Below are 23,985 nucleotides of genomic sequence, written 5' to 3'. Positions count from 1 at the left end.
GTTTCGAAAAAACATGAAAGAATTTGTATGTGATTCCGCTTCTACATTGGTTGGTATTTCAAAAAGCTTCAAGTGTTTGAGTATTTCTTTCTACGAGTTTTCCAACTTTTAAAAAAAGTTAAAAATGAAAAGTATAGAGGCTTCCTTCCTCCATCTTCTCACATAATTAGTCTTTTTGAAATGTCAGGGGATTCTCTTAAGTTTTTGTACCTCATCTGATTAATGATATTCACATATTTACACATAAAAACATGAAAAATAAAATTTGACCAGATTAGAAAAATCACTAAAAAAAAAAAATTAGAGGTATCTCTTGGATCAATTTTTTAAAGTTAGTTATTTTCGTCCTTCCATGTTGTTAGATATTTCAATGGAGCATGCTGGAGATATATGACAAATGGAGCGAAAAAGATGACATCCAAACTGGTAACGTGTTTGAATTTATCCTCCTCTAGCAATATAGTAAAAGGGAGGAGAAGATGAGTGATCTCACTCCCTCGTGATCCCACTCCCTCAAAATTCTTGTACAGTCTCCAAAAGAATTTTCTAATTCGATTGAGGTATTTCTATTCTGTGTATTATCTGCAGCACTCATGGATATTCTGGAACATTATGAAAACCCACTTCGCCCGTTCAGATCTTTGGTAAGTTGTTGAGTCTCTTGAAGCTTCCCGCGACTGCAAAAAGTGACAGTTTGCAGGCTCTTGCGAAATCGAGCATATCTTTGTGAACTTAACTATCATAAAATTTTCAAAATGTTCTGCATTATAATTTCCTTGGATCATACTAAACTTCAGGTTAGTTATATAGATTTTTATGATTTTTCTCTTTTCAAATATTTTAACTATCCGTCTTTGCTCACGGATATCAATTCAAAGAGTAAGCAATAATGTAATTATTTATGCAGAGATTCTAGATTAAATAATCTTTAATTTTCATGATTTATTCATGACAAGAGAGATGAAGGTATACCTTTATTCACAATAATAACTTTGAAAAAATGATTGCTACAAAAATAGGAGAAATGAAGAAATTCGATTTGTCTTCGTCAATCCACTTTTGTTTTAAAGTATTTTATCTGATGAAAAATAGAATGCAACCTTTTGTTGTGTTGGGTGGAGAGAGGACAGGATTGTTTATACAGACTATCAATACATGCATTTTATCAAAATACATTCTATTATCATAAGAGTCGCATCTTTTATTGAGAGTTGCACCTTCTCATAACCAATAAGTTTTTAGCATTTCAATAATTATTAAGTTTTTAATTATTAATATCACGTGGATCATAATTATTCTTCCTGCGGGTGTTCAGAAACGTGGAATGAGCACTATATTATCTATAATTGTTATGGAATGCGATATTTACGTTTTACCTGGAAGGAAGAGTTGTTTGACGAGAGGCCCAACATTGTCTTGCATTTTCCTCTTCAGCTCGTGTCGACTATGCAGAAAACGTTTACTTCTTTGAGCGAGCGTGAATACGTCGCTCTTCGCCAGAACTTCATCGCGGTACGGACAGGACATTCTTCTGCTGAAATTTAGTTTTGGTCCGCGTTGTAATATAATTTGCCTTGAAATGATTAATTTACTTCTCATTTCTGTCGTGTCCACAGGCACGTCATCCCGAGAATCCAGGGAAAGATTTTCAGAAGTACATAATGAGGACTTTGCAAAAGGATTTTGAGAAAATGATGAGAATCAGGTAAAACGATACCCCTTCATACAAGGCTATTTGAGTAGGCTTGGTGAGCAATAAGTTGAAAAGAAAAGGGTGAGCTAAGACGAAGGAAGATTTTCCTTTTTCCTTTACAAGAAAGAACTATTTCATTCGAATATGTCAAATCACTGATCCTCATCTAAAGGCCCTATTACAGATGTTAATTAATTCGCCCCATTTTTGGCCGAAAATGTTATTGGATCAACCGATCGTTCTTCGGCAGTACTAAATTCATGAAGAACTATACAATATGACTTTTTCACAGAAATAATACTTAAACTATGAGAGAATATTTAGCACTTCTTCAGGCATACTGACTTACACTTTTATCATTATCGCAGATGGTACTTTTGGTTATGCGCTGTGATTTATTTGCTTGTGAATGTAGCCGGTAAGCACATATATGCATACTTATTCTACTTTATAAATACTTTTAAATTTGTACTCTTAAATTATGTCTCGTGTTTGAGCTCATGAAGGAAACATGATCCACATAGTATTTACACATCCAAATTGGACTTGTGGTATGATATTCAAACTAGCAAGAAACTATTGAAATACTTTCCACATCGGAGTTGAACTCATACTATGAGTTACTTTTCTAGTTTGAGTGAGCAAGTCACGTAAGAACATATAATTGAGTGAGCATGTCACGTAAGAACGTATAAAAACAAATTCTTATTTACCCACTTTAGCAAACAAGTTGAGTGTTAGGGTTTTTCTCTCTATAAGTTTTCTAATGAGTTCTCAATGAGTAATTGTGAGATCACACGTAGAGGTTTTACTTTAGATGTAACTAGAGTTTAAGAAACACTTGATTAGTTGAGTGATTGTAAAAACCATACTTTTCGGATTCATAGTGGATTTTATTGCAATTAACTCTCCCCATAGGTTAGATATTCTAGTGTCTCTTGTTGATTTCTTTGCTAATCTCTTCCTATCTTATTAAACACAGACTGCAAGATTCGTTAGCTTTGACATCATTTCATAATGGTAACTATTATAGAGCAAAAGATGTTTGGTAAAACAACTATGGTTTATTAGGATTAGGTGCATGAAAAATGAACTGTGTGAAACAATGTTTATCTAATACAAGGAAAATTGCCATTAAGGATGAGCAAATCATTATTATTGACAGAAAATTTTGTTTTGGATCTTAATATTACTATATTATAAATCATATGAACACAGTCGACAGCGGGTCTTCCTACTGGAAACCAGAATAATGCATGTCAAACTGGTTTCGTCTGAGTGTAAGCGGAAAAGCAGTGATGTTTTTCCGCAATCAAAGTTCAACTTACAGAATAAAATCCCCATTAATCCTGATTAAGCTCGATTGTATATCTCTCTCTTTATTCGCCTTTGACAAGAAAGACTTCATTGTAGCAATCCATTTCTTTATGCATTTCTTGCAGGATGGAATGCGCACTTTTGGATATCTTTCATTCCATTTACTGTAAGTAGTGATAAAAACTCTCCTTTGAGTCATTATGGCTTGCAATTCCAAGTGAATCCTGATGGGAAAAAAAAGAAAAAGAAAAAAGATGAGCCTATTTTTGTTTCTAATTTGGCGCACTCGCTAATTCTGCGCAGCTTATGTTCATTATCAGCATCAAATTGGAGAGAATGATAATGCAACTCGCAAAAGAAGTTGCCAAAAAGCATACACAAGACATAAACAAGTCTAGTGAAAATAGAGAAAAGGACTTGGTTTATAAATTTTCAGAAGACGATTTCTGGTTCGCTGGCCTAACATTGGTCGGCAACCTGCTTCATATCGTGCTGTTTGTGAACTCTTTGGAGCTTGCTTTCTTCTTCTTTATAATGGTGAGCACAAATGACTTATATCATCATCATCATTTACAATGTTAAGCAATGTCTCTTGCATATCGGGAAAATGCCAACTAACACGCTATTGCATCTCTATGCAGTTCCAGTATGGTTTTCACTCCTGCATTGTGGGAAAGGTTGGTTTTGTTGTCCCCCGAATGGTAATGGGGTATGGCCTATTGCTCATGTCAATTATATCATTGCTCTATAATCCGTGCGTTGAGGCCTAACCATCAATTTGGCCTCTGTGGTATTTATTGTGTTCTTAGAGTGATCGTCCAGATTGTGTGCAGCTCCAGAATATTACCACTGCACGCGGTTATACAATCACAGGTTAGTTGAACGTACTACCTATTATGCACTCAAGATTTGGCAGTTTTCGTTTTCTCTCTGAGTTCAAATCATGGAATTGAAGTCTATTCTTTATATTTGTCTCGATGAAATTAAGATGCATTTGAAGAAGAAGCAATCGGACAAGCGGAACAAAATACATGAGATCAAGAGGCATTTGGAGAAGTACCTATCGGATGAAGAGGAAGAAATGGAGATCATGAACTCGATTTTGGTGATGATTGATAATAGAAATGAGCCAAACTCACCGGAGGAGTCCTCAAATATTGAACTGGCCCGGATGGATTCAAGTGAAGGATCTGTCTGGAGTGAGGTCTCAGGCTCGCGGAAGAAAGTATCTCGAGGTTTCACCGCTTTGATGAAACAAATTGTTTCAAAATTTCGCAAAAATTAAGCCTGATTTTTCTCTAAAAACTCAGAAGGTTCCACCAGAAAGAGTTTGGGATTGAATCGTTTGGTCTTGGGAAGTTCCGGAGTTGAGATAACGGAAGCCGGTGAAGTGACTACAATAGAAGACATTGAAGCACAACCAAGCCTGCACCCACAATCCAAATAAATGAGTTCATGAATTGATTTATCCATGATAGTATGTTTCTCTTTTCAAATCATTTCATCTTCTACAAAATCACAAGTCAATGATAAGTCAGGTATGTTCCGAGAGTACAGAAAGCTGACATCGGAGGGAAAAACACACTTAATTTTTTTTTTTTATTAATTGGATTGCTCGATCAATTTCTCCATTAAAACCCACCTATCTTTCTTTTCAGTTGAAATATATACGTATGGACAGATTGACACCACGGACCATTTAAGAGGCTAAACGAAGATCCGGTGTCTGAAATTGGCCAATCAAAACTGTGAATACCTTCGTTCATGCTCATTAAACCATCAGTATAATGACAAAGAAACAATCATAGCTGGCGAGAAAGCCGGACGGAGGGGACGTCTGGGGGGACGCCTTCAGTGGCCGCCTTCAATGCCGAGATAGGACACCGGTTCAGCCGAGGGGGAGGCCGGTCGGCGCGCCAAGGACCGGCAGCCGGACCGCGGCCGTCGATCGGCCTCCTTGGCCTATAAATGGGGCGTTCGCGAGCCAAGGAAAAACACATACGAAGAGAGAGATCTGAGGGGTATTCTTCGGAGAGACATCCAAGAAGCCCGAGAGAGTAAGCGATATCTGAGAGAGATCCCGCTGTGAAAGAGAGAGAACGCAACTGAGAGGGCGGCCGTTGGCTGCCACTTCCGAACGAAAACCGACGATCCGCCGCCGCTCCTTGTCCGCTTTGAAGCCACGGTAGGTCCCCGCTCGGGCGGTCTTGGTTTTTTCCGATTCGGGGTCGGCTTCCAGAGGATCCCGGCTCGTGGGCGAGCGTAGCGAACGGACGTAGCCTGATCCATTGAGCTCGTCCACCGTCGGACGCCGCGACCTGGGTAGGCACTCTCGGCCGACCACCCTTTTTCTTCACGGCCATGCTCTGTTTTGGGCTCGCCGGACCGGGACGCCATTGTCCGGTTCGTGCGAGTTTCCTGCTTTATTTGTGTACGTACTGTGGTCTCGGGGCTTAGCATGTTAGAGCTCGGCCTCGGTGGTCCCCGTTTTTCACTCCTTGGTTTGCGAATATTGTTTGTTTGCTGAAATGCTCGAGTTAGGCGTCCGTTTGTGTCCTTCGCTTATGGCCGAAGCTTGCTGACTCTCATATTTATATTGGGCGTAAACGAATCGTCCCCGTCTTGAAGTCAAGTTTTGCTGGTCCGTTGTTGTTGATTTTGGTCCGAATTCAATGCCGGAGCAAGTCTAAAGCTTCCCTTTAGCCGGCGCCCCTCCATGTGTTTGCTAAAATGCCCGAACCAAGCTTGTATGGATTTCCTGTGATTTTGGTTGGTTCTGAGCGCTTGTTGATCATTTGACATGTTTGTGGACCTTTGTTCCCATCCGTGGAGTAGCACGCGGTTTCTGTGCATATCGTGTGTGTTGCAGCAGGCGATGACGAAAGCGGGGGTCGGATGTGGCCAACAGTGTTGGCTTGGTGCACAAGGTTGGCGGATGGTTGTACAGTTGAGCGAGGGTCGGAGGCTAGCTGGCTCATGGCCGTTTGTTTGCCACAATGGAGAAGGAAGCGTGCGTTTGTGCTAGGAAGACCTCTACGAGTCATGGGGTGTAGGAGTGAGCATCGGTCCAAGGTCAACCTTGGATTGATCCTGGACTGGCCCAACCCTACCGGTCCTAGTCTGGTTCCTAGGAAAACTGAGTCCGTCATTGATCATAGAATTCCTGGACCAGCACTATACAGGTCGATTTTCAGTCGTGAAAGTTCCGAATCGGTCCAATCCAAGTTAGCCCTCACTATATTTATATAGAAAATCTTAAAATAAATAGCATCAACGACATTAAATAGTTCTTTAGTGAGGAGTTCAAGTAATTTTATATTATTCTTTGATAATTTAGATTTTTAATATTTTTTACAATGTTAATGGTCATGATTTATGAAGGAAAAAAATGTTTTTGTAATGAGTTCTCACGGCGTCCAAAAAGGCATAAACAATTCCTTATGGCATCATTCTTTAGTATTCGTTTTCTTTTGTCTTATTTGTCCTCTTAGTCTTCAATTTGCCAAAATCGAAAGAAATAACTACTTCGCTCACCACTCAACACTCGCCTCGCTCACTTTGGATCATATGTGCCGCTTGCTGCTTGCCACTCGATGCTTGCTTGACTTGTTGCTTCCCACTCAACATTCGATATGGAAAGAGGTTTCAACATCCTTGTACCAGAGAATTTTAATAGTTTATTAAGGACTAGTCGAGTCAAAAGCTTGGATTCCTCGTACTAATAGAAATAGAAATTGATAAGCATCAAAATTAGGGCTCAAACTTAATTATGAATCGAACTCTCCTTAAAGAAGAGCTTTGAATCTCAAAAGAAGGAAGGGCGATAATGACCCCTCGCGCAAGGGAAAGGAAACACAATGGCTTCCGATTCATTCATAAAGAGAAGAAGTCCTCCTCATGATCCAGCTGACAAGCTTGGCCGATCTTGTTTGGCTTTATCTGGCTCTCTCTTCTTAAATCGATTACTAAAATATAGATGGAAGACCCCGGATTCATAAGGGACTATGAACAACTCCTACTGTTCATGCCAGAAAGAGGTTTCATCATACTCATACGAGACAGTTTCAATAATTTATTTAGGACTAGTCAAGTAAAGCTTGAATTCCTCATACTAATAGAAAAATAAATTGATAAGCATCGAACTCGGGGATCAAACAAGGGAAAGGGAAAGGAAAAGTAATGGCTTCCGATTCGTTCATAAAGAGATGAAGTCCTCCTTCCAGATTTTGCTTTTCCTTCTCTCACCGTTCTCGCGTTCCAGCTAACAAGCTTGTCCCCTGCGTGCATCATGCATTGAGACAAAGGCTGACATCAGCTCTTGCTTTCTGAAAAACGACGCGGTCACAGAGATTCCAGAAGTCGATAGCAAGTCATTCTTTAGGCCGTAAAAATGGACAGCTAGTAATTATTTTTTTGGGAATAATTCTAGCGGATGCTATCAATGCGAAGATAACTTCACACAAGTGATTTTAGTCACCCTTGAGTTGAAGGCTAGTGAGAAAATTATTAAGATGGATTCGATCTAGGTAGACCAAAATCTGGATCCCGCACTTTCGATGGCTATGACGATTTTGGTCTACTTAGAGTGAATCTTTGTAATATCTGTTCCTTAGATTGAGGAGAGTATATAAAGATATTTGGGTGATATTTTCTTTACGGTGTTTTTGTTTGTATGAAAAAAAAAGCTACAAAAGTTGACTTATTGAAATTCTTATCAAAAAATGGTCAACTGCTTGATATTTACCTATAATTTCACCGTAGGAAAAGTTCAGAAACTAAAGGTCTATCTGTTTCGTAGAAAATTCAAGTTTTAGAAAATATTTTCCTAAAAACGATTGTTTATATTGCTCATAATGAATGAACGATAAATATTTTTATCGCCCACGAAAGTATGTCAGTATTAATTATTGTTGGTAATGAATATATTTTTGTTAGCAAATTTTTCCAAGCAATATAACTAATTATTTTTAAGAATATTTTTCAAAATGTGAATTTTCTACAAAACAAACGGACATTAAAGTTAATGCAACACACTCCTGACCACTGAAACCTAATTAACCACATGGATACATTTTCTATTATCAATATTTTGAGCAAAGATTATGTGGGAAAAAACTACTGGCTCTATTTATTTTGTGAAAAATAAATGATTTGGAAAATATTTTATTCTGAAAATAAAACATTAAGATATTACTGATTTGACCGTGAAACATTAACTCAACACAAAACAATAAGCATCATCCATGCATGAGATACTTTTCTTTTGCCATTCAATGTATGAGATACCTTAGTTGTATTTGTTAGCAGAATAATCAATTCACAATTGTTTTGTTTTGTTTTTTTGTTTTTTTGTTTTTGGCTTTTGGAATAAATACTTTCTTTTGATAAACAAGCAAGGGATCATTTCAATATGAACATATATAGGATTATTAGTCAATCAGTCCTAAACTTATTTATGGATGTCAATTAAGTTCTAAATATTTAATGCTTACGGGAAATTCCAATATAGTCCTTTTGGCCAATTGCTGCCGAAAATTACAAACATAGAAACTGAATATTATTCAATTGTCCCCGCAAATTTTAATATAGTGCTAAACATCATAATGCTCATTCCTCAAGTGTAGGGCGAATTTTTGTTCTCGCCCTTCTTTTGGAAACCTGATATTGCTCAACTTGAGTAGCTTCAATTTATTAGGCCACGTTTTCATTTTCCATTTACTCTATTCTCTCCTCCTCGGACAATCACAGTTAAATATCAATTCGTGTAATTGGTGGAATAGGCATTAGTTTCCACTATGAAGTTTAAACTATGTCCTCACATTCCTAAAGTAACATTGACTATTGGCGTTTAGCAAGGCTAAACCCACTCCACCGGATGTTTACTTGAGAAATGTAGTTTTTTTTAGGCATCGGCAAAGCAAGTCATGTTCCTCGTGGGTTCGCTTGTGTTTTGTCTCGTTGAACAACAAGGAAATCGTCCACGTGCGGGTGAACATCATGTGTGTGAACATTTTCGTTGATGGATCATTCTATATATATGTGCGATGAGAATTCGAAGGAGAGGCATAATAAACACACGCATACACGGGGAAGCGAGAGAGAGAGAGAGAGAATGGCGGTTACGGAAGTAGACGAGAATTCGTTGGAGTACACGCCGACGTGGGTGGTGGCTGTAGTGTGCTTCGGCATAGTGTTCATTTCTATCACTGTTGAGGAACTCTTTCATTGTGCCGGCCAGGTGATTACTCGTGCTTCCTAAGGTCCGAGTAGTACGGACCTCTCCTAACTGTAACTCGGGCATGTCAATTGCGATGCCGCCAATTCTTTAACTCAAGTTTCCTTGTCGAATGCAGTATTTGAAGAAGAAGAAGAGCAAATGGTGGCCGCTCGTTGGCGGCTCACGGAAGATCAAGGATGGTGACCTCTCTTTGGTTTTTTCTTTTTCTTTTTCTTTTTTGGACTATTTCATAATACTGATGTGTATTCGCATGAATTCTCTCTTCTTCTTTCTTTCTTTCTTTCTTTATTTTTTTTGGTTTTCTGGGTTACGATGACAATGGCAGAGTTAATGCTATTGGGTCTCATATCGCTTCTCTTGACGGTGTTCCAAACTACTATAAGGAAGATTTGCATACCGGAGCGACTCGACAACATCTTGCTTCCTTGCAAGAAGCCCAACTCTTCTTCTGCCGTCGCCAATTTCAATACTAGTTCCTTCGCCTCTAGTGCAACACGAGGACGCCGCCTCCTCGCTGTGGCTTCTGATACTATAGATTACTGCAGTAAAAAAGTAACTTTACTAGAGCTTCTTCTTCTTCTTCTTCTTCTTCTTCTTCTGCTCCTCCTCTTAAAAATACAAAGGTAAGTTTAAGAGATTGATATACAAAATTATATGAAACTGCAAACGGGAATTAAATTAGTTCAATAGTGTTTTGTAACTGATTAAGAGTCGACCACATCATTCATTACACCATTTGTCTATGCAAGTCTTTGCACATATCCAGTGTTAAGAGAGATCTGAAGACTACAGCGAATTGGTACGAAACGAATATTTAGTACAACTGTTTCCTTTCCTTTTTCTTTTTACAGGGGAAGGTGGCATTGTTGCCTGTTGAAGCAGTCCATCAGCTGGACATTTTCATCTTTGTGCTAGCCACCTTTCACGTGGTCATCTGTGTGCTTAGAGTACTATTTATGGTGTGCTACGACATCCTTGTCACTTCAACTATATCTTTATGTTACTTTCTGTTACTTCAGTTACTGACCTTCCCTCCAATATCGCCCCCCCCCGGGCGGCTAAAAAAAAAAAGTACCGTACCGTACCGAAGTTTTGAAAACATGAACATTTTTATATGTGATTGCACGTGTACATTGTTTGATATTTTGAACATTTTCAACTGCCTCGAGAGTTTCTGTTAGCGAATTTTCTAATTTTTTTTACAAATAGTCACGAGGGAAAAGTAAAACTCGTCCGAATTAGAAAAATCAGTAAAAAATCAGAGATATCTCTTGAATCAATTTCGTAAGGTTATTTTCGTCCGCATGATGTTAGAGAATCCAGTGGGGGCGTTTGGAGACATATGATAAAGAGATCGGAAGTGCTGATAAACAGAAACAGCGAGAAGGTAATTTCCTCGAATTCATCCTCCTCAAGCAGTGTGATAAAAGGGAGGAGACTCTGCTCGAAATTCTCCTACAGTCTCCAAAAGAATTTTCTAATTTGATTGAGGTATTTATATTCTGTGTATTATCTGCAGAACTTGCAAAGATTCTGGAACGTAAGAAAAAGCCATCCCGATTCTTCAGTTATATGGTAAGTCATTGAGTCTCTTGAAACTCCCCACGATTACAAAACGAGAGTTTAGAGGCTTTTTGCAAAATTGAGTAGATCTTTACTGACCCTAATTATATCGTGCAATCTTCAAAACGTTCCTCAGTGTAATTTCATCGGTCTCTTGAAACTCCCCACGATTACAAAACGAGAGTTTAGAGGCTTTTTGCAAAATTGAGTAGATCTTTTTGCTGACCCTAATTATATCATGCATCTTCTTACCAAACTTCTACGTTAGTCATTTATTTATTTTACATGATTTTCTCTCTTTTGTTTTTTTCTATTATCCATCTCTGTTCTGAACACAGCATGTTTAGATATATCATATACCTAAGTTAGGAGGCCCAACATTGTCTTGCATTTTCCTCTACAGGTCGTGTCTAATATGGAGAAATCGATTTATTCTTTGACCAAAGAGGAGTACATCGCTCTTCGTCTGAACTTCATCGCGGTACGTCCAGCACATATTCTTATTGCTCAATTTTTTTAGTTTCGCTCCTCGTTGTGATATAATTTGCCTTTGAAATGGTTAAATTATCTCGCATTTCTGTTGTGTCCACAGGCACGTGATCCGAAAGATGCAGGGAAAGATTTTCAGAAGTACATACTTTGGATTTTGGAAAAGGAATTTGAGAAAATGATTGAAATCAGGTAAACCGATACCCCTTTATGCAAAACTATTTAATTAGGTTATTTCAGTTTGCTAGGATGAAACAGAAAAGATTAATTTTCCTCTTCTCGTTTACAAGAAAGAACAATTTCAGTTTGCTAGGATGACATAACGAGTTGCGGCTTTTACTCGCCCCACTCTGCTCGACACAGGATGTTATAGAAGATATAAATATGCATCGATGTTTAGCTCTTCTTCAGGCATACTGATTTGCATTTTTACCAATATCACAGCTGGTACTCGTGGTTTCTCACAGTGATTTATATGCTCATGAATGTAGCCGGTAAGCACGTATATGCATACCTATTTGGCATTGCAACAATTTCAAAATTTGTTACTCTTAAATTATGTCTCGAGTTTTGGCCCATGAAAAGAACATGATCCAATATATGATGCCCGAACAAAGAAGAAACTTCTAAATACGTGAAATTGGATTCATAGTTTGAGTAGGTTTTTCTTTCCTTTTTGCCGGTGGCTGATCTCATGCAATGGCTGGAGAGAGCTGGGCGAGGGACGGCCCTGACCTATTAGGGCGAGGCTGACGCGGCCCTCACCCAAGTTTTGACGGGGTCGTGGACCTCACCCGCGTCAAGAAAGACAAGAAATCTCTCTTTTTTTATTTGCCTTTGACAAGAAATTCATCATTGTTCCAATCCATTTCTTGGTACATTTCCTGCAGGATGGAATGCGTACTTTTGGATATCTTTCATCCCATTTACAGTAAGAACTAATAAAAACTCGCCTTTAAAGTCATTATGTCTTGTAAATTCCAAATGAATCTCGATTGAAAAGAAAGAAAGAAAGAAAGAAGTTGAGTCTATTATTTTATCTAACTAGACATTCTCCTTAATTCTGCGCAGATTTTGCTCATAGTTGGCCTCAGATTGGAGTTTATGATATCGCAACTCATAAAATGGGTCGCCGAAAACCATAGAAAAAACGAAAATGCATCTAGCGAAAATGGTGCAAAGGGGACGGTTTATAAAATTACAAACAATTATTGCTGCTTTCGTTTCATCGACATCCTGATTCACATCATGCTATTTCTGAACTCTCTGGAGCTTGCTTTCTTCTTCTTTATGTTGGTGAGCCTGAATAACTCAAGTTATCAACTACATTATCATTTACATGGCGAAATTCCAAACATTGTGCTGTGGTATCTCGATGCAGATCCAATATGGTTTTCACTCCTGCATCATGGAAAAAGTTGGCTTTGTTGTTTCAAGAATAGTAATGGGGTAAGACCTATTGCTGATGTAAATTATATCATTGTTCTATAATCTGAGTGCTGTACATGATCAATGACTTTTGGGCCTGACGATCAATTGCATCCGTCACGCTCTCAGAGGGTGCTTGCAGATCGTGTGCATGTCCAGAATATTACCACTGTATGCAATTATGACATCACAGGTGAGTTGAACTTACAACCTATTATGCACTCAAGATTTGGGTTCAAATCATGGAACTGAAGATGCCAGATTCTTTTTATTTGTCTCGATGAAATTCAGATGCGTTTGGAGCAGCAGCAGCAATTGGACAAACACAACAAAATACGTGAGATTAAGATTTATTTGGAGGAGTACCTGTCTAACGAACATGTAAAAAAGCGTCTCGATGAACTCGATGAAATTAAGACGCAGTTGAAGGAGAAGCAGATGGACGAAGAGGAAGAGATGCAGATCCCGACCTGGATTTCAGAGTTGATCGATCATAGAAAGAACCGAAGAGAGCAGCCAAACTCACCGGAGGAGTCCACAAATACTGAACTGGCTGGACGGAGTGGAGCAGGGGATATCGAAGCACAGAATTGACAACCAAGCCTACACCGACGTTTTAAATAAATGAGATCATGGGTTGATTTATCCATGGAATCGCGAGTTAATTCTTCTGTCTCTAGGCAACTACTATTATCTGGACGAAATGTAACTATCACAGGTTGCATAGCTATCTTAGGCAAATGCGAGTAAATAAGGAACTCTCACTCCATATAATTCTCTAGTTACAGTAGGCAAAAGAACTGAAGCTACACAGTAAGAAAGGTCAGGTATTTTCCCAGTGTATGGACAGCTGAAGTTGGATGGGAAAAACACTTCAGATTTGTTCCAGTAGTCGCCACGCTCGATCAATTTCAACAGGAAGACCCACCTGTCTTTCTTGGCAATATTGCATTTTCTACTCAATAGGACATGTATAGATGTCACTTTCTAGAATGAAAGAGACAGGCAAAAGGACCTGTTATGAGACTAAACGATGATCCAGCGTCTCAAATTGGTCAATCCAACACTGTAAATACCTTCGTTCATGCCCATTAAAAAGGTAAATTAGACCATGATGACACAGAAACAATCATATTTAGGAGGCAATGTTTCAGGATTATCGCCTAAAAAGATAAATAAGACCAATGACTGGATTGCTGAAGATTCATTAGATCTTACATGATCTTTCTCCACTTCTGCAGTTAAACTAAAACATTGTGAGAAATGTTCCAGACTGGAAGCAGCCATCAAACACCAACATGCTTAAATAAGAGACATAGACGCATTCCCAAAGCCAAAATCAAAACACATATAGCCTGTCAAGAGACAATGGAGCCTTAGCAGGACCTATAATGATTTTGTACGTCTGATTTTTTTTTAATAATATACATTCACGCTATTGTGACCTCCCTTTTCGATGCCCACATATGCACGAGCATGTACGGAGGCTAATGGCTCGACTAAGTATTGGGCTTAGTCTGGGCTCTCCCAAGTCCACCAATTTATGACTTATAGTTAAAAATTTTAACATAAAAGTCAATTTCAAATAGGAGCTGCTACTAATCATTTTGTGGTGGATCGATTAGAAACCTAAGTGAAATATCGAGAGAAATACTCATTTCTGCACAATCAGAAAAACTAGAATCGAGGACTTGATTGCAATAGTTAATCACTGATGCTATTTCGACACCTAATTTTTGTTTAAACATCAAGTAAAATATTTATACAGCATTTTATACCAATCACAAATTTTAGGGAAATTCCTAACTAGATTAAGAAATTAAAAATCCATGCATCATAAAGACGTGATTAGAATAAGTCAATATTTGCTCCCAAGAACTTAAAAGATTTTTTTTTTTTTTTTTGGATTTTCTGTTGGGTATTTTCACACATTTTAAAAAATTCAAAGACTATTTCTATGTTTTTCTTATATTTTTTGGAATGAAAAATATTTTTTGAATTTTTATTATTAAAATGTTTTTTAAATTAAAAATATATATTATTATATATAAACAACCGGGTCAGAACCGACCCAGGTTGGCTTTGCCAGGCCGCGCGACTTCCCCCATTTTAAACTATTCTATCCCTCTCTCTCTCTCTCTCTCTCTTTTGTCTTTTCTCTCTTTTTGTCTTTTTGCTCACTTCTCTCTTCTTTCCCATCCTGCGCGCCGTCAGACTAGAGAATAGAGCAACTTTTTTTTTTAAAAAATCTTTTTATCCTTTTATTTATTTATTTATTATTCTACTTTTCTTTTTCCTTATGCAACCCGAGCGCCTCTCCTTCCTCGACTCCCTCTCGACCTCTCGCCGGCCTCTGTTTTTTCACGATTTGGTCGGCCGAGACGGCGGCGCCGCTTGTCGCCTCGACTTAGCCGTGTTCCCTTGTCGGCGTCGGTTCGGCCAACTCAGACGGAGGTTTCCCATCACCACCGCTCCTGCCCTCGACGTTTCCTTGCCGCCCTCACGGCGGCCGCGGTCTCTGCTCCCCGGACGCGAGGAGGGGAATAAACTATCTCTCCTGGGGTCAGCCACGGCAGCGACAGCTCTCGTCAACCCCAACGTTGCCGGTCGAGAGGCCAACCAACACCCAGAACGGACTATTCCCGAGAGAAAGAAAACGCAACACGCTCGGGCATTCTGTCGAGCACCTAAGACGCAAAGGCAAAAGGAGGAAGGGATCGGCCCGACCGATCCGAGCTCACGCCGGAATTCGTGGCAGTGGACGAGTAACATCTAAAAATTGCAGCCTATACACACGAACAGGGTCGGGAGATTCGCTCGAACCGGGCAACGGCAACCCAATCAGGCGAGACCGGACAGGGCGCAAAAAAATGAAAGGTCAGCTAGGGGGTCCCTACCCGGCTTGCAGCGTCGGACGTTGGACGAGCTCGATAGATCGGGCAACGTTCGTCCGCCTCGCTCGTCTCCGAGCCGGGATCCTCGGGAAACCAATCCCCAAACTCGGACAAATCTAAAGCCGGCGAAGACTCGAGATCGGAACCTACCAAGGCTCGGCGAGAGGAAAGAGGGGGGAACGTCCGCAGTCTATCGACTTCGGCGAAGGCATGGTGGTCATCGGGGTTCAGTCGCTCACCGCTTTCTTCCTCTCCCCAGAACATCTGAAAAGTGACATCTCTAAATAAAAAGTGACATCTGAAAATAATTCATCATAAGAAGGATGATGAAAGGTCAACACATATTGTTCCAAATGTTCATTAACCAAAGATTTTCCAGTAGCAGATCTTGGTGAGCAAAAATTCCTTCATGAAGCTCTCATATCATATTTCAATTTATGTCTTGACAAGTTTTTTTTATACTTTTGCAGGATGGCATGCGTACTTTTGGATATCTTTCATTCCGTTGACTGTAAGTAGTGATAAATTAACGCACCTCATGTGTTTGACGAAATGTCCCAGAGAGAACCGAGAAGCAACCTGGTTTGAAACTTGGTTTGATTCGTGCTTGCTCTTATATACGTCGGACCGTGCCCGTCTTTTTATTTTTCCATTGCAATTTCATGCGATTTTCGTGGAGCAATCGTGTATTCTTGAGCCGGGGGAATTTTTGTGGCCGAAATTGGTTGGCCGCCGGAGTTCATGGCCGACGGTGGTCATCGCCGGTCGGGGTAGATAACCGATAGACAGTGGTGGTTCGGCGGTGGAAGGGTCGCTGGTTGCTATGCCGGTGTTGCTGTCTGGATGAAGTTTTGGGGGGAAGACGTGCAAGGAGGCGTCGGAGAGAAGAAGACCACAGGGGAAGAGACAAATAAAAAATATAAGAAAAAACAAAAGAAAAAGAAAAGTACAGAAAAAGTAAAAAGTAAAACAAAATATGGAAAAAGACAGCGAAAATTTGCTTCGGGAAGGAGGAGTGCGGAGAAAAGGTACAGTGGAAAAGACAAAATAGGGAAGAAGACAAAATGGTGGAGAATAAAAAAAATAACGAAAATCATTAAAAAAATTTAATAAAATTAAAATTATTCTTTTTTCAGTCGGGACCCCCTTTTCCCGAATATAATATTAAATATTAAATATATATTTAAAAATTTTCAAAATAATTACAAAATTTTAGAAAAATAATAAAATTCAAAAAAATTTCCGAAAATTCAAGAACTTTCAGAGAAAATAAAAAATTCAAAAAATTTTAGAAAATATTGAAAATTCTATTTTTTTCAAAAAATAACAAATAAAAATTAGAAAAATTAAAAAATTAAAAAAATGTCAGAAAATTCAAAATTTCATTTGAAAATTTTTAAAAACAAATTTTCTGAGCTATTTTCTTGAAAAATGGAATTTTCTTAAATTTAAAGTGTGCTAAAAATATTGAGTAAGCCTTTAGGGCTCCACTTTAGGGTTTCAATTGTCTTCAAAGACAATTGCTCTTATTTGCATGCTTTTGTTGTTTTGATCCCTTTAGTCTAGTTAATATTAGTATTTATCTTTTCCTTAATGTTAAATATTTGCTTTCCCACGCAATTTATTTAAACGTTTTTCATGGCTACTAACTGTTATTATAATTATTGCGTACTCATATGATCACATCGCATGTTAGTGGATTGGTCTAAAATTAATTCAAACCGCTTGACAAAATTTCTTTCTAAAATGAATAAAATTAGATACCAAAAGGGCACTAAATAGTTAATTAGTGTAATCAAGTCCCCGATCATAAATTCTCTAGTTGCGTATAAAGTTTTGGTTTCTAGCCAACCCCAATAAGTTAATGGCGACTCTTTATTATAAAATTCTTATAAATATAGGCTTAGAAGAGTTCATGTCTGATCATGGGTCATAGGCAAGCAATACCCCTTAACCTATTATCTTCCCCAAGGGGTAGGTTGCGACACACAGAAGAAAAGGACTCAATCTAATATCAATGTAATGCCCGCTTTACAAAATTGAACAACAAAATGACACACTGATTTATAGGAGAAATGACGCAACAAACTTTGATTAGCTACTTGAATAAGTGAGTAATGTTTAAATATTCAATAAAGATGTATCACATTGTTCACAGCTTGGTTTAAAAAACTAGTTTTAAATTTCTATTATTAATAAAAAGAAGAGACAATACCAACATATAGTTCTGTACCTCTTAATCAATGTTCAATTTGGTCTTAAATTTAATATTGGTCAAATTAAGCCTTGTGTTCTATGATTCGAATAATTCTTTTTATATGGTTTTGCAAGCGAGGAATTAATCCTTATATAATAAATTATGACAAATCTGATTAAACAATTCCGGCCCACTCTTTAGCAAACATATAATTTTTTTTTTTTAGATAACATGGATTTTTTTATTTTTCGGATCAATATACTATTATGAATGCGTGCAAACTACCCTATTAGTGTGTATTAATTATATAGCATCATATAAGGGTCCTTTTATAAAATGGCGAGAACAGTCCTTAGATTATTCCAAGTGAGAAACACTCGGGTTTGGATATGATTCCGTTGTATCTTTACAAAAGTAACTATTAAGCAAATTTGTCAAGTATTGAATGATTTTGTTAATTCTCAACTTAAATATTTATTTGGCATTTTGCAGAACTATTGAATTCTTTGACAAGGTTGATCTATCTTGGATTGACGTGAAGTCATTGGATATATAAAGAGAGTAACCCATATATAATTATAAATTTGAACCATTAATTAGTCAATTTTTTTAATGCTTGATAGGCTGAGGAGATGCAACTAGCGTGATTACCTCCTTCGTATGGATGTAACCCATACATAATTACAAATTTGGCTAAATTGGGGTTCTCAATTTAAGTTTTCTGAAAAATGACTTTTCTAGATATGGAGGATAACCTACTTATCCTATACGAGCACGCTAATTTGACTTGCTAGATAATATCATATTCATCAATAACATAGTGCCTTGAAAACTATGGTATCACCAAACATTTCAGCATACTAAAGTTTCATAGATGGATGTGCAAACAGACTTAAGATAGTATCAATTTGATGATAAAACATTAACCCGACACAAAGCAATAAACATCATCCATGCATGAGATACTTTTCTTCTATCTTTCAATGCATAAGATACCTTAGTTGTCTTCGTTAGTAGAATAATTGGTTCACAATTCTTTTGCTTTCTTGGCTTTTGGAATAAAACTTTTTGATAAACAAGCAAGGGATCATTTCAATATGAACATATATAGGATGATTACCCAAATAGTCTTGGATGCCAATTAGGTCCTGAATACTTTAATTCTGCCAATGTAGTTTTATGCTTTTGCAGGAATTTTTGATGTCATCCTTTCGACTGATTGCAATCGGAAATTATAGACGTGGAAACTCGATATTCTTCAATTGCCGCTGCAAATTCTAATATAGTCCTAAACATCATAATGCTCATTCCTCAAGTGCTGCGTGAATTTTTGTTCTGGCCCATCTTTTGGAAACTCGAGATTGCTCGACTTGAGCAGCTTGTGTCTAGTCTAATAAAACAAAAAAGAAATCGTTGCCGCGTGTGTGAACATTTCCGTCGGTGCATCATTCTATATATACGAGTGCACGAAAACATACCATATGAGAATTCAAAGGAGAGGCATAATAGAGAGAGAGAGAGAGAGAGAGAGAGAGAATGGCGGTTGCGGGAGTAGACGAGAATTCTTTAGAGTACACGCCGACGTGGGTGGTGGCTCTAGTTTGCTTCAGCATATTGTTCATTTCTATCGTTGTTGATAGATTCATTCGCTGCGCCGGCCAGGTGACTACTCTTGCTTCCTAAGGTCCGAGAGTACGGACCTCTCCTAAGCATGTCAATTACGATGCCGGCAATTCTTTAACTCGAGTTCCCATGCAGTATTTGGAGGAAAGCAAATGGTGGCCGCTTGTCGGCGGCTCAAGGAAGATCAAAGATGGTGAGGGATCTCTCTCTTTGGTGCTTTTTTTTTTTTTCTTTTTTGTGACTATTTCACAATACTAATGCGCATGCACATAAATTCTCTCTTTTTCTTCTTCTTCTTCTTCTTCTGTTTTATTTTTTTGCCTGTTTGGGTTACGATGAAAATGGAAGAATTGATGCTATTTGGTGTCATATCGCTTCTCCTGACGGTGTTCCAACCTAGAATAGCGAAGATTTGCATATCAAAGCGACTCAACAACGTCTTGCTGCCTTGCAAGAAGCCCGACTCTTCTTCTGCCGTCGCCAATTTCATTACTAGTTCCTCCGCTTCCAGTGCAACACAAGGACGCCATCTCCTCGCCATGGCTTCTCATACCGCAGATTACTGTAGCCAAAAAGTAACTTTACCAGACCTGTTGCTGCTGCTGCTTGACTACAGCGAATTGGTACGAAGTGAATATTTGGTGCGACTGTTTTCTTTTCTTTTCTTTTCAGGGGAAGGTGGCATTGCTGCCTGTTGAAGCAGTCCACCAGCTGGACGTTTTCATCTTTGTGCTAGCTACCTTTCACGTGATCCTCTGTGTGCTTAAGGGCCTGCATGGTTGGAAATGTTTCTGTTCCCAGGAACAGAAATTTCTGTTCTTTTGTTCACTGGGAACAAAAGGAACAAAACGCGTTTGTGTGCGTTTGTTCCTTTTTGTTCTTTTGTTCCCAGAACACAAAAGAAACAGAAAAAGAAACAAAAAAACTTGTTTCTTGTTTAAGAACACAAATCGAAACACTTTTTTTCTTTTTCTTTTTCTCTTATTTTTTGTTCTTCTTTCTTTTGGCCGGTCGCCGGCCTTGGCCATGGCCGGCGGCCGACCCCGACGAGGGCCGGCGGCCTCGCCCGCCACGGCGAGGCTCGCCGGCCCCGGCGAGGCCGACGACGGCGAGGCCGACGCTCGCCGTCCCCGGCGAGCCGACCTCGCGCCGCCGGCCGGCGAGCTCGATCTCGCCCGAGATCCGGCGAGGCCGAGCTCGCCCGGCGGCCGGCGAGCCTCGGCCTCGCCCGCGGTGGCCGGCGAGGCCGCGCCTCGCCCGCCGCCGGCGAGCTCGGCCTCGCCGGATCAAGGCGAGGCCGACCTCGCGCCGGCCAGGCGAGCTCGATCTCGCCCGATCCGGCCTCGAGCTCGCCCGGCCGGCGAGGCCGAGCTCGCCCGGCGGCGGCGAGCCTCGGCCTCGCCCGCGGTGGCCCGGCGAGGCCGTGCCTCGCCCGCCGCTGGCGAGCTCGGCCCTCGCCGGCCGGTCGCCGGCCAAGGCCTTGGCCGGCGACCGGCCAAAAGAAGAAAAAAGAAAAAATGAAAAAGAAAAAAGAAAAAAAAGGAAAAAATAGAAAAAAATAGAAAAAAATAAAAGAAATAAAAAAATTATCCAAATTTACCAAACATGTTTCTGTTTATTTTTATTCCCGGAACAAGTTTACCAAACGCGTATTTTTGTTCAAAAATTGTTCCCGGAACAGAAATACTTTTTCTATTTCGTTCCCGAAACAATTTTTAAACGAAACGTTACCAAACGCGCCCTAAAGTACTATCTATGGTGCGCTACGACATCCTTGTCACTTCAACTCCATCTTTCTGTTACTTTCTATTATTTATGCTTGCGACTTTCCCTCCAATATTGTAGAAACATATATCGGATTTAAGTTCCGAAAGAACACGAAGGAATTTGTATGTGATTCCAATTGTACATTGGTTGATATTTCAAAAGGCTTCGAGTGTTTGAGTATTTATTTTTGCGAGTTTTCCAATATTTACAAAAGGTTATAATTGGAAAGTAAAATTTGTCCAGATTAGAAAAATCACTAAAAAAATTAGAGGTTTCTCTTGCATCAATTTTTTAACGTTAGTTATTTTCGTCCTTCCATGCTGTTAGATAATTCAATGGAGCATGCTGGAGATATACGACGAATGGAGCAAAAAAGATGACATCCAAAATGGTAACATTGTTGAATTCATCCTCCTCCAGCAAATATGGTTAAAGGGAGGAGAAGATGAGTGATCTCACTCCTCAAAATTCTTGTACAGTCTCCAAAGGAAGTTCTTAATTTGATTGAGGTGTTTCTATTATGTTTTTATCCGCAGTACTCACAAAAATTCTGGAACGTTATAAAAACCCACTTGGCTCGTTCAGATATATGGTAAGTCATTGAATCTCTTGAAGCTCCCCGCCACCGCAAAACGGGAGAGTTTGGAGGCTCTTGCGAAATCGAGCATATCTTTGCGACCTTAACTATCATACAATTTTCAAAATGTTCCGCATTATAATTTCATTGGATCATTCTACACTTCAACGTTAGATATATTTAAACATACTTTGATGAAGTACCTTTAACCATAATGATAACTTTAAAAAAAATGATTATTGCAAAAATAAGATAAATGAAGAAATTCAATTTCTCTTCTTTAATTTATTACGGATAGAATACAACCTCTCGTTGTGTAGGGTGGAGAGAGGACCATACTTTTAATATAGGCTATCAATAAGTGTACTTCATCAAAGTACATTCTATCTTCATAAAAGTAACATCTTTTCATAAGAGTTGTACCTTTTCATAAGAGTTGTACCTTCTCATGACTAATAAGTTTTTAGCATTTTAATAATTATTAAATTATTAATTAATAATATCATGTGGGTTGCAATTATTCCTGTGAAGGGTGTTTAGAAATGTGGAATGAGCAATAAATTTTCTGCAATTGTTGTGGAATGCGATATTTATGATTTACCTGGAAGGAAGAGATGTTTGACGAGAGGCCCGACGTTGTCTTGCATTTTCCTCTTCAGCTCGTGTCGATCCTGCAGAAGACGTTTACTTCTTTGACCGAGCATGAGTACATCGCTCTTCGTCAGAACTTCATCGCGGTACGTAGAGGACATCCTTCAGCTGAAATTTAGTTTTGGTCTTCGTTGTAATATAGTTTGCCTTGAAATGGTTAATTTACTTGTCAATTCTGTCGTGTCCACAGGCACGAAATCCCAAGGAACCAGGGAAAGATTTTCAGAAGTACATAATGAGGACTTTGCAAAAGGATTTTGAGAAAATGATGGGAATCAGGTAAAACGATACCCCCTCATACGAAGCTATTTAAGTAGGCTTGATGAGCAATAAATGGAAAAGAAAAGGATGAGCTAAGAGAAAGGAAGATTTTCCTTTTTCCTTTACAAGAAATAACTATTTCACTCGAACATGTCAAATTACTCATCCTCATCTAAAGGTCCTATTGCATAAGTTAATTAATTTGCCCTATTTTTGGCTGAAAATGTTATCAGATCAATCAATCGTTCTCTGACAGTATTAAATTCATGAAAAAACTATACAATATGACTTTTCCATGGAAATAATACTTAAAATAGGAGAGAATATTTAGCACTTCTTCAGACATACTGATTTGCACTTTTACCATTATCGCAGATGGTACTTGTGGTTATGCGCTGTGATTTATTTACTCGTGAATGTAGCCGGTAAGCACATATATGCATACTTATTATTCTTTATATCTATTTCTAAATTTGTTACTCTTAAATTATGTTTCACGTTTGTGTCCATGAAGGAAAAATTATCCAAATAGTACTTACCCATCCAAATTGGACTTGTGGTATGATATTCAAACAAGCGAGAAATTACTGAAATTACTTTCCACATTGGAGTTGAATTCGTACTTAGAATTAGTTTTCTAGTTTGAGTGAACAAGTCATGTAAGAACATATAAAAACGAAATTCTTATAACCCACTTTAACAAACAAGTTGAGTGTTAGGGTTTTTCTCTCTATAAGTTTTCTAATGAGTTCTCAATGAGTAATTATGAGATCACACTTATGGGTAGAGGTGGCAAAATGAGTCTTAGACCCATATATAACCCATTTAAATCATAAATTGGTCATATATGGGTCAATTATTTTTTGACAAAAAGTAGTTACATAAATTTAGCAATTAAAGACTTAAGATATGTGAGTTTTAGGTGGGTCTTAAGCGGGTCTTAAGTGGGTTGGATTTAGAACCCATTTTCAACCAAAACCTTACAATCTCTCTTTTCCCTCTTTGACTTAAAAATATATATATATATATATATATATATATATATTATAAAAACTGAATTTAGAATTTTTTTTAAATTTTTTTCTTTCTTCTTCCTCCTTCCAGTGGCCGACATGGTGATGGTTGGCACGGCCAGGCAAGCCTCGAGCTTGTTGGATCTATCGAGGCGAAGGCCTTGCCGACGTTTGGTGAGGCTTGAACCTCGTCAATTTGGCGAGACTCGAACTCGCCGGTGTCAAGTGAGGCTTGAGCCACGCTAGATCCGGCGAGGGGAGAGCTCAAGGCTCG

The 23,985-nt window shown here is 38.7% G+C and overlaps 3 protein-coding genes across 4 annotated transcripts in view; all 3 read left to right on the top strand.

The window, feature by feature from the left end:
• LOC104452362 (MLO-like protein 1) overlaps positions 1 to 23,985 on the top strand; it is a 31,748-nt gene that overhangs the window by 172 nt on the left and 7,591 nt on the right. Inside the window, exons 2-6 of the mRNA XM_039316074.1 lie at positions 21,537 to 21,600; positions 21,746 to 21,801; positions 22,446 to 22,523; positions 22,628 to 22,716; positions 23,074 to 23,123. Of these exons, the coding sequence (XP_039172008.1) occupies positions 21,537 to 21,600; positions 21,746 to 21,801; positions 22,446 to 22,523; positions 22,628 to 22,716; positions 23,074 to 23,123 (337 nt within the window). The remainder of the gene's footprint in view (positions 1 to 21,536; positions 21,601 to 21,745; positions 21,802 to 22,445; positions 22,524 to 22,627; positions 22,717 to 23,073; positions 23,124 to 23,985) is intronic.
• LOC108958234 lies at positions 12,863 to 13,417 on the top strand. The gene is made up of 2 exons (XM_018870315.2): positions 12,863 to 12,921; positions 13,020 to 13,417. Exons 1-2 carry the CDS (start codon positions 12,880 to 12,882, stop codon positions 13,320 to 13,322), a joined length of 345 nt encoding a protein of 114 aa, XP_018725860.2. The 5' UTR covers positions 12,863 to 12,879; the 3' UTR covers positions 13,323 to 13,417.
• Positions 18,771 to 20,203, top strand: LOC104430762 (MLO-like protein 15). 2 transcript variants are annotated; one of them, XR_005550237.1, is made up of 3 exons: positions 18,771 to 19,635; positions 19,791 to 20,017; positions 20,115 to 20,203. XR_005550237.1 is itself a non-coding variant. In XM_039310596.1 (3 exons), exons 1-3 carry the CDS (start codon positions 19,356 to 19,358, stop codon positions 20,138 to 20,140), a joined length of 534 nt encoding a protein of 177 aa, XP_039166530.1. In that variant the 5' UTR covers positions 18,771 to 19,355; the 3' UTR covers positions 20,141 to 20,200. The 2 variants fall into 2 exon arrangements, 1 of the variants encoding a protein (XP_039166530.1); XM_039310596.1 differs by having other exon boundaries at positions 18,771 to 19,481; positions 19,578 to 19,635; positions 19,791 to 20,200.

This window comes from Eucalyptus grandis, chromosome 1 (genome assembly GCF_016545825.1).
Source record: "Eucalyptus grandis isolate ANBG69807.140 chromosome 1, ASM1654582v1, whole genome shotgun sequence".
NCBI classification, from domain to species: Eukaryota; Viridiplantae; Streptophyta; class Magnoliopsida; order Myrtales; family Myrtaceae; genus Eucalyptus; species Eucalyptus grandis.
The sequence above is the reverse complement of the archived record's forward strand: the minus strand, read 5'-3'. Positions and strand labels throughout refer to the sequence as shown.